Source organism: Zeugodacus cucurbitae, chromosome 2 (assembly GCF_028554725.1).
Source record: "Zeugodacus cucurbitae isolate PBARC_wt_2022May chromosome 2, idZeuCucr1.2, whole genome shotgun sequence".
NCBI lineage: Eukaryota > Metazoa > Arthropoda > Insecta > Diptera > Tephritidae > Zeugodacus > Zeugodacus cucurbitae.
The window spans coordinates 35,679,769-35,694,430 of NC_071667.1; the positions used below are offsets into that span (position 1 = coordinate 35,679,769).

The 14,662-nt window shown below is 35.5% G+C and overlaps 1 protein-coding gene across 5 annotated transcripts in view; it reads right to left on the reverse strand.

Moving 5' to 3' along the window:
• The window catches only part of LOC105220076 (neprilysin-3), a 307,341-nt gene that overhangs the window by 24,612 nt on the left and 268,067 nt on the right, over positions 1-14,662 (reverse strand). For all 5 annotated transcript variants that reach the window (XM_054226090.1, XM_054226088.1, XM_054226089.1 and 2 more), the window contains one exon: positions 7,272-7,656. In XM_054226090.1, coding sequence (XP_054082065.1) covers positions 7,272-7,656 — 385 coding nt within the window. The remainder of the gene's footprint in view (positions 1-7,271; positions 7,657-14,662) is intronic.

Sequence of the window (14,662 nt, forward strand, 5' to 3'; positions counted from 1 at the left end):
AACATATATTCCAAGTTTCATTAAGATATCTTAATTTTTACTCAAGTTATCGCTTGCACGGACAGACGGACGGACAGACATCCGGATTTCAAATCCACTCGTCATCCTGATCATTTAGGTATATATAACCCCATATCTTACTCTTATATTTCTTGGTGACACAAACAACCGTTAGGTGAACAAAACTATTATACTCTGTGCAACAGGTTGCGAGAGTATAACAACATAAGAAACATATACAGTATATTATTTATATTAGCGATGTGGGTATACTAGGAATTACTTAATTACTCGTTTACACTGAAACTCTATTCTGAGTTTGATCATTGAATTTTCAACTAAAATACACAATTTAATGGCTATACATTTATTTTTATTTCTAATTCAAATAACTTAACACTTTATTAATTCTAGTTTCTTACACTTTATTCAGCAACGCTCTTATTCATTGTAGAACCTACACGTAAGAAATCTAAAATACATTGCGACAAGAATGCAATAAGATGAAGGAAGCCGATAGGCATTCGGTGCGGGTTCTCGTGCGTTATAACTAAAACTGCACTTTGCGCGGGTCTCGTGCAGATTTTGGTATTAAAAAGGACAAATGTCTCAAGGCGATAGGCACTTCGCGCGGGTTAGAGTGTACTAAAAAGGCCTAAACCTAAAATGTCGAGATGCCGTGTTATGCTTTTTTTAAATATTTTCGGTGCTTAGAAATTATAATGAATATTTTGTATGATTTTAATCACAATTTTATTTTTTGTATCAAAGTATTTTTAAATGTTTAAAAATTTATGCTTATGATTCAACATAATTAAATTTCCGATATCCAGTTCTTGTGTGTTACAAACAAATAGAAATCTTGTCCCTTTGTCTGTCTGTATGAGTCGGAATATAACCTGTGTCTATTTGTCTAGGTTACTTTACTCTTTGTTGTTCGCATGTTTGTGTGTTATACGCCGTAATTATTAGGTGGAGGACCTCCACCACTATTCATTAGATAGGTGTTTTAGTAATTTTGTTATTGCAGAGTAGATTAACTCTTGTTATGAATGAAATTATTCATTAATATTTTCTATCAAATACTAAGCCACAAGAATGTTTCCATTTTTACTACGTTTCTCGACACAGAGTTTTAAATAAATGCAATGTATTATTTAAAAATCTGTGTCGAGAAACGTAGTAAATCGATCAGGTGATCTCAGTTGTAAAAAAATTCCCGTTAACCAGCTGATTCTTTGGCTACTTGTATGTTTATACAATGCTCTTATTAGGAGTGAGTTCTGTTGCCAGTTCGGCAGTCCTTATATAGTAAATCGTTGCAAAACAATGCCACTCCAACATTCTGGCAACTACGAATGTAGATGTCTGGATAAATTTGGTAAGTATCAATTTCGATGAGGGTACAATCTTTTACAAGAGTGTACAGCTCCTGGCGTATGCCGATGATATTGATATCATCGGAAGCAACAACCGCGCCGTTTGTTCTGCGTTTTCCAGACTGGATAAAGAAGCGAAGCGTATGGGTCTGGTGGTGAATGAGGACAAGACGAAATATCTCCTGTCATCAAACAAACAGTTAGCGCACTCGCGTCTTGGCTCCCACGTCGCTGTTGACAGTCATAACTTTGAAGTTGTAGATAATTTCGTTTATCTGGGAACCAGCATTAACAACACCAACAATGTCAGCCTTGAAATCCAACGCAGAATCACTCTTGCCAACAGGTGCTACTTTGGACTAAGTAGGCAATTGAAAAGTAAAGTCCTCTCTCGACGAACCAAAATCAAACTCTATAAGTCGCTCATTATTCCCGTCCTGATGTATGGCGCTGAGGCGTGGACGATGACAACATCCGATGAGACGACTCTTGGGGTTTTCGAGAGAAATGTTTTGCGCAAGATTTATGGTCCTCTAAACATTGGCAACGGCGAATACCGCAGACGATGGAACGATGAGCTGTACGATTTATACGACGACATTGACTTAGTTCAGCGAATAAAAAGACAGCGGCTACGCTGGCTAGGTCATGTTGTACGGATGGAAGAAAACACTCCAGCTCTGAAAGTATTCGATGCAGTACCCGCTGGAGGAAGCCGCGGAAGAGGACGACCTCCACTCCGGTGGAAAGACCAAGTGCAAAGGGACCTGGCTTCACTTGGTGTTTCCAGTTGGCGCCAAAAAGCAAAAAGGAGGAATGAGTGGCGCGCTCTGGTGGATTCGGCTATAATCGCTTAAAGCGGTTCCTACGCCAAATATATATAGATATCGATTTCGATGGTCGATTCTAGTTTTTAGACATACTTCTAGAACCAAACGCTACAAGCCGTCTTAGATGAACCACCTTCATTTTATTCCTAGGTCTTCCAATTGTCTGAATACGATAGACTCATCTCATCTTCCAGGATACTGTTGGCTTCCTTATCCATTCATTCCACCTTTGGCTCTAATTCCCAACTTTTAATCAGTCGGTAATCAATGATGATTTCCAAAAATTAAAAAAAAATCTTCCCCAGAATCAGGAACAAAGATTCCTCAAATGTTCTTCTAAAGTTCGATTGAATCGTTCTACCATGCCCTCGGACTGTGGATGTTGTACGAGTTTTCCGTATACCCAGTTTCTGACACATATCCTGCATTAGAGATGTATCAAAATTCCTCCCATCTATGGTCAGTAAGTAATTCTATTAAAACACCATACCTCATTACCCATTTGTTGATAAATACATTCGCTCCTGTTTCGGTCTCTTGATTAAAAACTGGATATACTCCATGCAAGCATCCAGATAAGCTGTTAACTGTAGTTAACGTTTGCGACGGGACTGAAACTATTACTTTTCTCGTTGGACGTTTGTTCATCTCTATTTCAACGTTTCAAATCTGGATCTTCCTGCTGACGTTTTCGTAGCTCCTTTGAATCACAGCCTTCTGTCGAAGTAGCTACACAATAAGTATTCTTTGGCTTACTTATCGTATGGTCATAATAAGCGACAATTTTCTCATTCCCGTCAATAACTTGAGATAGAACGTCTCCTATTGCATACCCACTAGCATCCGTGTCCAAAATAAAATATGAGCTTGGGTCTGGCTATGCTAACATTGCAGCAGTACATAACCTCTCCTTCAGAGTTCCTGTGCTTTATTTTACTCAAAGGTTTTTTTTTCGTAAGCTTGAGAAGGTTCAACCTACGCTGCCGAATTTGGAACGAATGGTCGGTAATGGCTACACATTTCACGCCTGAGTTACAACTTCCCATTTTGCCGCTCCGAGGAGGCTGGGGGATTAGTTTGTTGTTTAACTTTTTTCGTCGTATAACTCATACAGCTATCGTTCCATCGTCTGCGGCAGTGGTCGGCAAACTTATTCATTGAAACCATTCATTTTATGAGAATGTATGCGTGTTGAGAGCTACTCAACTGACCGAGTGATAAATTCTACAGATCCCGAACTTTTTCAGAACTAGTGAAATTCGGACCCAAACTGTTTTCTTGACGTTTTTATAGTTCATGTAATTTTTTTTTTTTACGCTAAATACGTCCTGCTTGGGGTGAAGTCAACAAGCAACTGATCTGTCATCGTTTCTATGGTGTAATAACAATGGCAAGTACGTGTGTTTCACACGTACACTCAGTGCGCGCATAGAGAGCGCACGTCAGGCAATGGGCTGCCGATCACTGGTCTGCGGTATTCGCTGTTGCCAATGTTCAAAGGACTATAAATCTTCCGTAAAACCTTACTCTTAAAAACTCCTAGTGGCGTCTCATCGGATATTGACATTTTCCATGCTTCTGCACCATAAAGCAGAACGAGTTTGGTTTTTGTTCGTCGAAAGAGGAATTTCCTTTTCAATTGCCTACTCAGTCCAAAGGAGCACCTGTTGGCAAGGTGATTCTGCATTGGAATTCTAAGCTGACATTGTTATTACTGTTAGTACTGGTTCACAGATAGACGAAATTATCTACGACTTGAATGTGCTGACTGTTTGTTTTATGATATTAGATATTTCTTCTTGTCCTCAATCACCATTAAATCCATTAGCTTCGCTTCATTGTTAAACATTAAGAAAACAGACCTAATGGGGTGATATCATTCGCATATGCCACCAATTCAAACTTTTGTAGAATATTGTATTATAATATGTTCATTTAGCTATGCGGGTCAACAGGTTACAGAAATTAATTAAAAATACTTCTCATGGTAATGGTTGGAGCGTGAAAACTTTCAGTAAGGCTTTGTAAAAACATTTAAGAAAGTGAGAAAAAGGCTGAACATGATTTGCTGTTATCCCGTATTCCCCCATTCAACCCCCATATTCAACCTATAAGAATAATATCCTATAAAAAATTTTTGTAGGAAAAAACAAATAATCATCCAATTTAATATAGTTCATTTTTTCTCAGCCAATCAACAGCCATTGTAATTAGAACAAAAACTTGTAATGGCTCCTCTAGTAAACCGTACATAGATTGAAATAACGTCGATTCATCTTTCTTTCCAAGCTTTCTTAGCCCAGTTATAATGAGTTTGAACGTAAAAATAGTGAATTTATAGGGCATTCGTATTTTGACGATTGCAAATACATTCGCCACTTTCCGCACCTAACTTTAACACTTTTATTACCTTGAGACTCCGTTAAATACAATATAAAATATAATTAAAGGGGGATCAGAGGTGAACAAAATTAAAACTTTATGTAAACAAACTGAAGACGCAAGAAATATGTACAAAAAAAGGATGATATAAAACACTTATTTCGCAAAAAACCCAAATCATCTTAGTCTTAATTAATTCTAAAAGTTAAAATAAATACCTTTAACTTCAAAATCCGTTAAAAATAATCATAATTCGGTATATTGAACAATTACCAGAGCAAATTGAAGTTCGTCGTTGCTGCAAAATTTTTCAAAAAATTTCTGATGTGCTTAAAACTGTACAGGTGTTCATGCATTTAACTCTAGATTGTAGAAAGTATCGTTAGATTTTTATAAAAACCCGGTTTGCAAATAGGAAGTTTGGACAATTTGGAGGACATCTGTATACATTTTGAACAAAATTCGTTAGATGGATTTTTTGATTTTTATGACTCCATGTTGTGGACTTTGCTATAACCGCGTAAGCGGTGCCTACGCCAGTCAAGTAGAAAAAGACGAATTTTTAGTGCTTCCACTTAGAAATTTCGACGAGGTAATTCTTGTGGAGTATGTATTTATATATTTTTCTCGAATAGAGTAGTTTTCCGAAATAACGAAACGACCCGTAGTGGTGAAATTTGTCCATTTTGGAAGAATGTAGCTGATAATATATAAATATATACAATGCAGAGCGCCAGGGAGAAAAATATCCGCGGAAGGAGTGGATGTCCTTTTATGCAACAAAGAAGAACGAATTTTTTAAAACTTATCGTATTGATTGTACTTTGACTCCTTCATCAAATGTAATAGAAGCGAACGACGTTTAATCAAGTTTTAAAAAGGTATAGAAATTTACGACTAATAAAAATTTTATTCTCGTATAGTGTGAATTTCCTTTTTAAGCACATTACTCTTTTAACACATTGGCTGCCAAGCGGTTTTGACGAAAACCTGCCCCGGGCGCCAAGCACGTTTTTTGTGTAAATCGGTACGACAAAATGTATATATAATTTTTTTACTATTCCCGAAAGGACTTGCGGCTTTTTTCGGGTTTTAATCTGTTTTATTTTATGTTTGTTTTTTATTCTATAAAATTACTTTGTTTTACAGTGGAACTTCCATAACTCGAACTTTTGAATTGGTAATAGCGTTTAGAAATCAAATTTCATACAAATTTCCTTCCATAACTCCAACTTCCCTAACTCGAAGTTATCCATATTTCGAACTCTTAAATTGGCAATAAAATTCAAATTTCACACAAAAAATATGATATTACACTTATGGATTGTTTAAATCATGTAATACAGGCATGGGATACAGACGTCAAGAACCAAACAACAGCATACTGCAACAAACAAAATTACAGAATACATGTTTTAACACATGGACATACAACTTTTTGCAAAGTAAATAAATAAATCTGTGTATAAATCTATATTTTACTGCTTTTTGAAAAATATTATGATTATTGAAAATTCTATAACTCGAAGTCTCACTGTATTAAAATACCAAAGTTGAATGAATTTTCACCCTGCCATTGTAAGTGATGATTAAGAGGTAAATTAAGACGATTTGAATGCTCTGATATGCCGAATAATGTAATTAGAAGAATTGAGGTACATACTAGTGTCCGGCCAATACCAAAATTTTGGCCGATGCCGATTCTTTCATCAACAACTTTATTTAGTATATTAGTATAGCAACAAAATAAAAACAAAGACAAATAGCATCACACAATAAGTAAACAACTCAGTTCATATGTAAATATATGCATTTATACATTTCATTAATATTCAAAACCAAATAAATTATTATTATAAGAAAAAATAAATTAATCGCGTTTATAGCGAATCAGCAATCAGCAATATAGCTTTTTTCCATTAAGGACAAATATGAGCATTAAGGCCAATATACGAAAATAGTAGGTCTATTGTTATACTTACTTGTTATACTCTCGCAACAAAAGTTGCTAAAGAGAGTATTATAGTTTTGTTCACATAACGGTTGGTTGTAAGTCCAAAAACTAAACGAGTTATATATAGGGTTACATATATCGAAATGATCAGGGTGACGAGTAAAGCTCAAATCCGGATGTATGTCTGTTCGTCCGTCCGTGCAACAGATGTCTTGAGTAAATATTGAGATATCTTGATGAAACTTGGAAGACGTATTTCTTGGCACCATGAGAAGGTTAAGTTCGAAGATGGGCGTAATGGGCAGACCACTGCCACGCTCACAAAATGGCAATAACCGAAAACATATAAAGAGCTATAACTAAGCCATAAATTAAGCTATTGAAGTAGTTTATGAGATATATACAAAAACCCTATTAGGGTGGGGAAGCACGCCCCGCAGGTCAAATATGCTTATCGCTAATATGATCCTCTGTACCAAATGTTACTTTTATAGTTTAATTTATGGCTTAGTTATTTAGCTATTTATAGGTTTTCGGTTGATCTTTTTAATATATATTATATAACCCTTTCTCTTTTAGTTGTAATAACCGTTATGTGAACAAAACTATTACACTTTCTGTGCAACATGTTGCGAGAGAGGAGTAACAGTTTGCGCATTTATGATATAGAAAACTATTCACTTTTATTAACTTATTGATTCAACTGAAAACAATATTTGTACTCACATGTTTTCAAAATCTGCTGTTTCTGTTTCTATGCCGATGTAGTCAGATTCCTCACACAGCTCCTGGGCTGTTACCAAAAAAAATATTTGGGTAGGAGTCAAATTTAAAAATGGTAACCGAGGCATTCCTTTCAATGGCCCCGTTATGGATAGCATTGAATGATATGCTATCTGCATTCCTCCAGAGTGTATTAGAATCTCCATTTGACTGTGATTTGAGAAAACCTTTACCGACTCAGGTACACAGTGAATAGCTTTGTCCTCAAAGTTTTTCGTAATAGACCGTAAAATTTCCTTGGCAATATAAACACCAACTGATGCATACTGTAGATATGGTGGTAATTTGTTGTCAAAATATGGCACTAGTATAACGGACAAAGGAACCACTAAAAATAAAAGAGTATTAGATAAAAAATTATAATCATTATCCTTGAATAATTGTTTAATCTAAACTGGATAGACTTTTTACTTATTTATCGGAAACTGAAATGTAAAAAGTTAAGGCTAAGTTCGAGTGTAATTAAATATTTTATACTCTCGCTAATTATTTATTTAATTTTATTAAGATAAGGTACAATTCGTACCATATATTCGGCATAAAGCCCACTAAAATAACGAAAATCATCAAAAATCGATTTCAACTATTTTTACTACCAAGCTATACTATATCAAAAGTTATACGTTCGTTTAATTTTGCTGAGCTAACTCATTACATTCCATTTTTGTAGCGATCTGAGTACCGCCTTCTTTATAACATTTTTCTGTGAACTTTACTGTTTCAGGGGGGTTACTCTGTCAGGCTTTGCGCAAGTGAAAATACTATCAAACGCAAAAAAAAACTGTGTAAATGCGACAATCGAATCGTAGATTCCGTTCAAAGTAGATCGTAGATTCCGTTCATAAGTTTCCAAGACCCTATATATCGAATATGAGGACCTCAGTGCTTTTAGCAAATTTTTTTACCGAAAATATAGGTAAATCTCTCAGATATTTTGAAAAAATCTAAAATTCAAATTTCTTGTAATAATATATCTCCGTGCCAAATGAGTGAAAGTTGTTAAATAAATATACTACAATAGTTATGAACTAACCATACTTTTTGTATTTAATACCTTGAACGTTTAGGAATTTTAGCATCATTCTCAAATTCCAATAATTAATTTAAAGCACAATACAATTTGAATTATGTATGTATGTAACATATGATTGTTTATATTGTACATTTTTATACCCTCGCAACATGTTACAGAGAGTAACAACCGCGAGTTAAGGAACGTAAAGACAAATATCATCACACAATAAGTAAACAAATCAGTTCATATGTAAATATGAAGTTGTTTATGCATTTCATTAATATTCAAAACTAAATAAATTATTATTACAGTATACTCTCGAAAAGTAAATCGATTGGTATTTTGGGTTATTTACTTTTTCGAATAATTTACTTTTCCAAATATATACATAAATTATCTGTTTTTATAATATTGAATGCATTTTTAAACTTAAAAAATTCATTCATTTATTTGCTTCAATAAAACATATGGATTTACATGAAAAACATACTTACATTTACATACATACATATGTATTTACTATGAAGAGAAAAAATCTTGAATATTCTTTTGTTTTTTTTTCTTTTGCAATATATTTTCTGCCCATTTTTGTACGACAATTCAAAAAGTCTGACACCTGATTTGCATCGTTTTCATTTTTAAACCAGTGGATCAAGTAGGAGAGTTTATTTACTAAAAAGACGCGATAAACAAGAGAGTAAGTGTTTTTGCAACATCGTAAAAAACGCTGCTTGCTTCGTTTCGAATTTTTTATCACACTCTCTGAAAAGTAAATAAAAAAATTTACTTTTTCGAGGTGCATGTGTAATCTTAAAGGTGATTAACTTTTCCGCGATTATTTACTTTCTGAGAATTTACTTTTCGAGAGTATACTGTATAAGATATATGTTGATAGAACAAATAAGTTATTCGCGTTTTCTCAAAGCGAATCTGCAATCAGCAATATAGCTTTTTTCCTTTAAGGGGGTATACCGGTGTGACATTTTCAAAAATCGATTTTTTATTTTTTGCTTATTCGAAAGTTTATAATTTCAAAAATATCCTGTGAAAGGTAAGGTCGTATCTAGAATAGTTTTTGAATGGCAGCGTTCTAAAGAGCAATCGCTCTCATGTATTAGCCGCTATAGTCAAAACTTTACACGCGTTTTTCTCGAAACGACCTTTCACAAAATTACTCAAATCATAACTCAACGAGATATTGATCGATCAACTTCAAATTTAAACTGAATGTTCTTGAATATATTTACTATACAATGACCTACGATCTTTTTGATTTGTTGAAAATTGTCAACTTGGCATTTAAAAAACGACCATTTTTTACCTAAAAATCGAATTTTTTTTTTCAGAACTACGCCATTTTGTTAATGTTTGATATCTTTCAATAATCATAGGTCATTGTATAGGGAATATATTCAACTTTAATAACCTTTTTAAATTTTTGTGTTTCAGTTTCTCATTCGGCCGGAATCATGTCAGCAGTTGGGGATTTTTTTTTTGGCACCTCCCAAGACAACCCATAACTCCTTTATTTTTCAAAATTTTTGTAAAATAAAAATCTTAAAATATAGTTGAAAGTCACCTTATTATGTCCAAAAAACATCGAAACATTCGACCGAATACTTTCTTTAAAAAAATTCACTAAAATCGCAAATCCGTTATTTTCAAAGAGATGACTTTTGTCAATTATATCTCACATTGTGAAAGGCGGCAAATAGTGATAGTGACTCAATAGAAACTTCGGAAGCTTGTTTGGGAGGTTCTTTTCCATGCACCTTATTATAATCCAGACCAGCACCATGTGATTATTTCGTGACCCTGTCTATGGCAAACTTTTAAAAATAAATTAACCTAGTTACGAATGCTTCTATAATAGTGACTTTATGACATTATCTTCAAAACCTCAACAACTTTAAACAAAACTGTACATATTTGACATAAATCGAATGTTTCTAGCAGTGCTAAATAAAACCTTTCATTAATGCAAAATTTTTGAATTTCTTTATACTAGACTTAAATTATCACCATGATGAATTGTTAGTTTAGTCAAATGTGAATCACTGTGTTTTATATGATAAACAGAAGAATTCAAATTTTATGCTCTAAAGAAATCAAAAAAGAAAAAAATGTATTTTAGTATAATCCGAAAGAAGTAGAAAGAATCGGCTAAGAATCGGCCAAATATGGCCGATGCCGATGCTTAATTTTGTGGCCGATACTGGCCGATGCCGATACCAAGGCCAATTAATCGGTCGGTCTCTAGCGATAAGCAATTCCAATATCTGCTGCACACATACTGTGAAATAGAAATGGTATCACACATAACGAGTGTTATCCTCTCGGGACTGTTTGTAACAACAAACAATCGACCGTAGATAATGTGTCTATCTTCAAATAGACGGCCCATAGAAACTAGTACCATAATGTAATATAAATAGCACTAAATTATCAAAATGTAGTTAGTCTTAGATTGTATTAATAAAAGAACTTGCCCTGACGGTGCAAATACACAATATCTTGATTCAAGTGTAATTAACTAGGGCTCAACCGCGATAGCAAATTTTTACATGCTATCAAAAAAGGCCAAGAGTCATCCCTGAAAAGACAGGAACTCAGTGGTCCTAAAGAAGGATAAAATTAAAATACTACGGGAAGTAGGACTTTCAATACAAAGTGTTTGAAAAAGTAGCATACGATTCAAAGTAGATCCTGAAAAAGCGGACAGCGCCGAATCCAATAACATCGAAACAACAGTAAGACTGAAGCAGCAAAACACTCAAAGCACGCATTGATATCCTTACGGCTCAACTCCATTCGTTAAAAACCGACTTCGATGTATTACTTACACAATCACAATTTTCAGAGTTGGAGCACTTTCGTCCATTCGAACAACATGACCTAGCCAGCGTAGCCGCTCTCTTTTTATTCGATGGACTATGTCTATGTCGTCGAATAACATATGCAGATCATCGTTCCATCATCTGCGGTATTCGCCGTTGCCAATGTTTAAGGGACCATAAATCTTCTGCAAAACCTTTCTCTCGAAAAATCCTAGTGCCGCCTCATCGGATGTTGACATCGTCCACGCTTCTGCACCATAAAGAGTAACATTGTTATTGCTTGCTGGTTCCCAGATAGACGAAATTATCTACAAATTCAATGTTATGACTGTCAACAGTGACGTGGGAGCCAAGACGCGAATGCGCTGACTGTTTGTTTAATAACAGGAGATATTTCGTCTTGTCCTCGTTCACCACCAGAAACATACGATTCACTTCCTGAGTCGCCAAAAGTATCCAGAGATTAAAGAAATCCTTCTGAACAATGCAATACCACAACAAATGACGAAGAAACATCACGTATAAACCAGGAGGTATCATATATTACAAAACAGATCGTAGGAATAAAATTGCTAAACGATATAATCAGCACAAAGTTAACCTTTATGTCAACAGCAGAACTTTTTTACGCACGTCAACAGCAACACACCCAGGTGCATACGTTTTGTATGGCAAATGGCATGCCGTTATAACCCGGCAGGCACACATTCAACTAATCGCTTGCGATTCAGATTTTTTTTACTAATATACTCACACATTTGCGTTATATCGATAATATGCGTATGCATGTGTTAAAAATGATCATGGTTACAGACAACCTTGATATAGTTTAACAAATATGCATACATATAAGAGTACATATTTTCTGGATTATTAAGGGTCGCTGATGATGTGGTTAGTACTTATTGTTTTGTGTTTATAAGGATTACTTTAGGTTGCAAACATAAAAACTCAGGCATAAAATCGCTAGTACCTGTGTTAATCACTTACGCTAAAAAGTATAAAATAGGGTTTACCAGTATTACGGATTTTATCATGCACGTATGATTCGAAGTGAAAGGACGTTTCTGTTTATTTTGTGGAAATAAAAAAATAAAATCAAAGTGAAATGACAGATGGTGAATGGCTTACTCCACGACAACTGAGCGCACTTTCGTACGAAGAACAGCAAGCATATATTCGTCAAACGCTTGAAGAGTGCCAAGAAGAAATAAGTGACCACGAGTCAGTAGTTGGTGACGAGGCTTTAGATGAATGTGTAGGTGATATTGGTGGTGATGACTCCGACTTAGAAGAGCCCACGTTACCAGAATATGACCCAGAGGACGATAGTGATTCTGATAAAGAACTTGAAGATGCACCAATTGAAACTGGGGAATATTTTACTGTCACAGATGGTAATGTTTGGTCTTCGATACAACCACAACTTGTAAGATTCCGTACGCACAACATTCTAAGGAGTGCACAATCTGGACCAGTATGGGCAACGCAAGGTTTGACCATTTCAGAAACGTTCAAATTGATAATGTCAGACGAAATATGCGACATAATTAGTCGTGAATCAAATCGAAAGGCAAGGCAATTCTTTGATGATGACAATGCAAAACTTCCAATAAGAGAACCGAGATCATGGATTCCCATAACAGAAAGTGAATTTGATGCATATTTGGGCGTACTTTTGCTAAGTGGCGTTACACATTCTGGTTACGTGCATACGAAAGATTTGTGGAATACCAAATCACATCCATTATATCGTGCTGCAATGAGTGTACGACGATTTTGGGAAATTAGCCGCTTCATTCGTTTTGATAATGGAAACACACGCCAGCAACGCAAACAAACTGACAAAGCAGCAGCAATATCGGACGTTTTTTTGATGCTGTCTTCGTAGATATTACGTGGCAGGAGCCAACGTCACCGTAGATGAACAATTGTATGCTTATCGTGGTGGAATTGGCTTCACGCAATACATACCATCAAAACCTGCCAAATATGGGATAAAGTGTGGTGAGTGTGCGACTCAATTTCGTCCTATCCATTGCAGGTACTATCAATATTGTTGAAAGTATAAATAACTAAATTGAATTTAATTTTTCAATGCAGGGACAAATCTATACAGGAATGGCACCGTCTGGTGAACGTGAAAGAAACGTTGGTGAAAGAATAGTCAAAGATTTATGTATCAACCTTTTTGATGGAAGTGGACGAAATATTGTATGTGACAACTTTTTCACTAGCTACAACTTGGCAAAATTTTTGATGATATACAATAATTTATTTATATTGGGTACTTACAACAAAAGGCGTACATTCGTGCCAGCAGCATTTGCCAACCCTAAGGGACGTGAGGCTGAATCGTCAATGTTTGGGTTCTATAATCACGTTACGATGTGCTCGTACGTGCCCAAGAAAACCAAGGCAGTTGTATTATTGTCCACTTCTCATTATACAACAGAAACGTCCGGTCCTAAGAAGAAGCCATTGCTTATATTGGACTACAACAAAACCAAAGGTGAAGTTGATAGCATGGACATGTGCTTGTCCGAATATAGTACCAAGCGGCGCACAAATAGATGGCCTTTGGCATTCTTTTATAATATTGTGGACGTTGCTGCGTTTGCTGCATACATAATATACGTTGACAACAACACTCCCCTGAAGTCATATACAAGCCGCCGTAGGATGTTTCTCCATCAGCTAAGTGAGCAACTATGCAAGCCAGAAATAGAGAGAAGGACGAATAACAGCAGAATATCCAGAGTTTTTTCAACGCGCAACGCCATCGACGCCATGATAGGTAGGCCCATCCGAGTTGTGGATGCTGGAGCACATGAAGCGGAGGAGCGTGATAGTACGGGACGCCTAAAAGTAAAAGGGAATTGCTACATCTGCTCCAAACGACGCCCTACTCGTAAAGCATGCACATTATGCAACAAACCAGTGTGCGCAGAGCATTCCAAAGACTTGCCGCAATGCGATAGATGTAATTGAATTTCAATAATTTTAAATTTTAAAAGTGGGCGTGACCCCGCCCCCAAATAGGTTTTTTGTATATATCTTGCAAATCAATAAAGCTATATAAACCAAACTTTCTGCATTCGTTTATTTTAGCCATTTCCTTATACAGTCCAAAAATGAAAGAAATCGTATAATAACCACGCCCACCTCCCATACAAAGGTTAGGTTGAAAATTACTAAAAGTGCGTTAACTCACTAACAAGAAACGTCAGAAACACCAAATTTTACATAAGAAATGGCAGAAGGAAGCTGCACTGAGATTTTTTTACAAAATGGAAAATGGGCGTGGCGTCGCCCACTTATGGGTGAAAAACCATATCTCAAGAACTACTCGACAGATTTCAATGAAATTCGGTATATAATATTTTCTTGACAATCTGATGACACTGGTGGAATGTGGGTGAAATCGGTTCACAACTACGCCTACTTCCCATATAACTCAATTTTGAATCCTTCTGATTCGT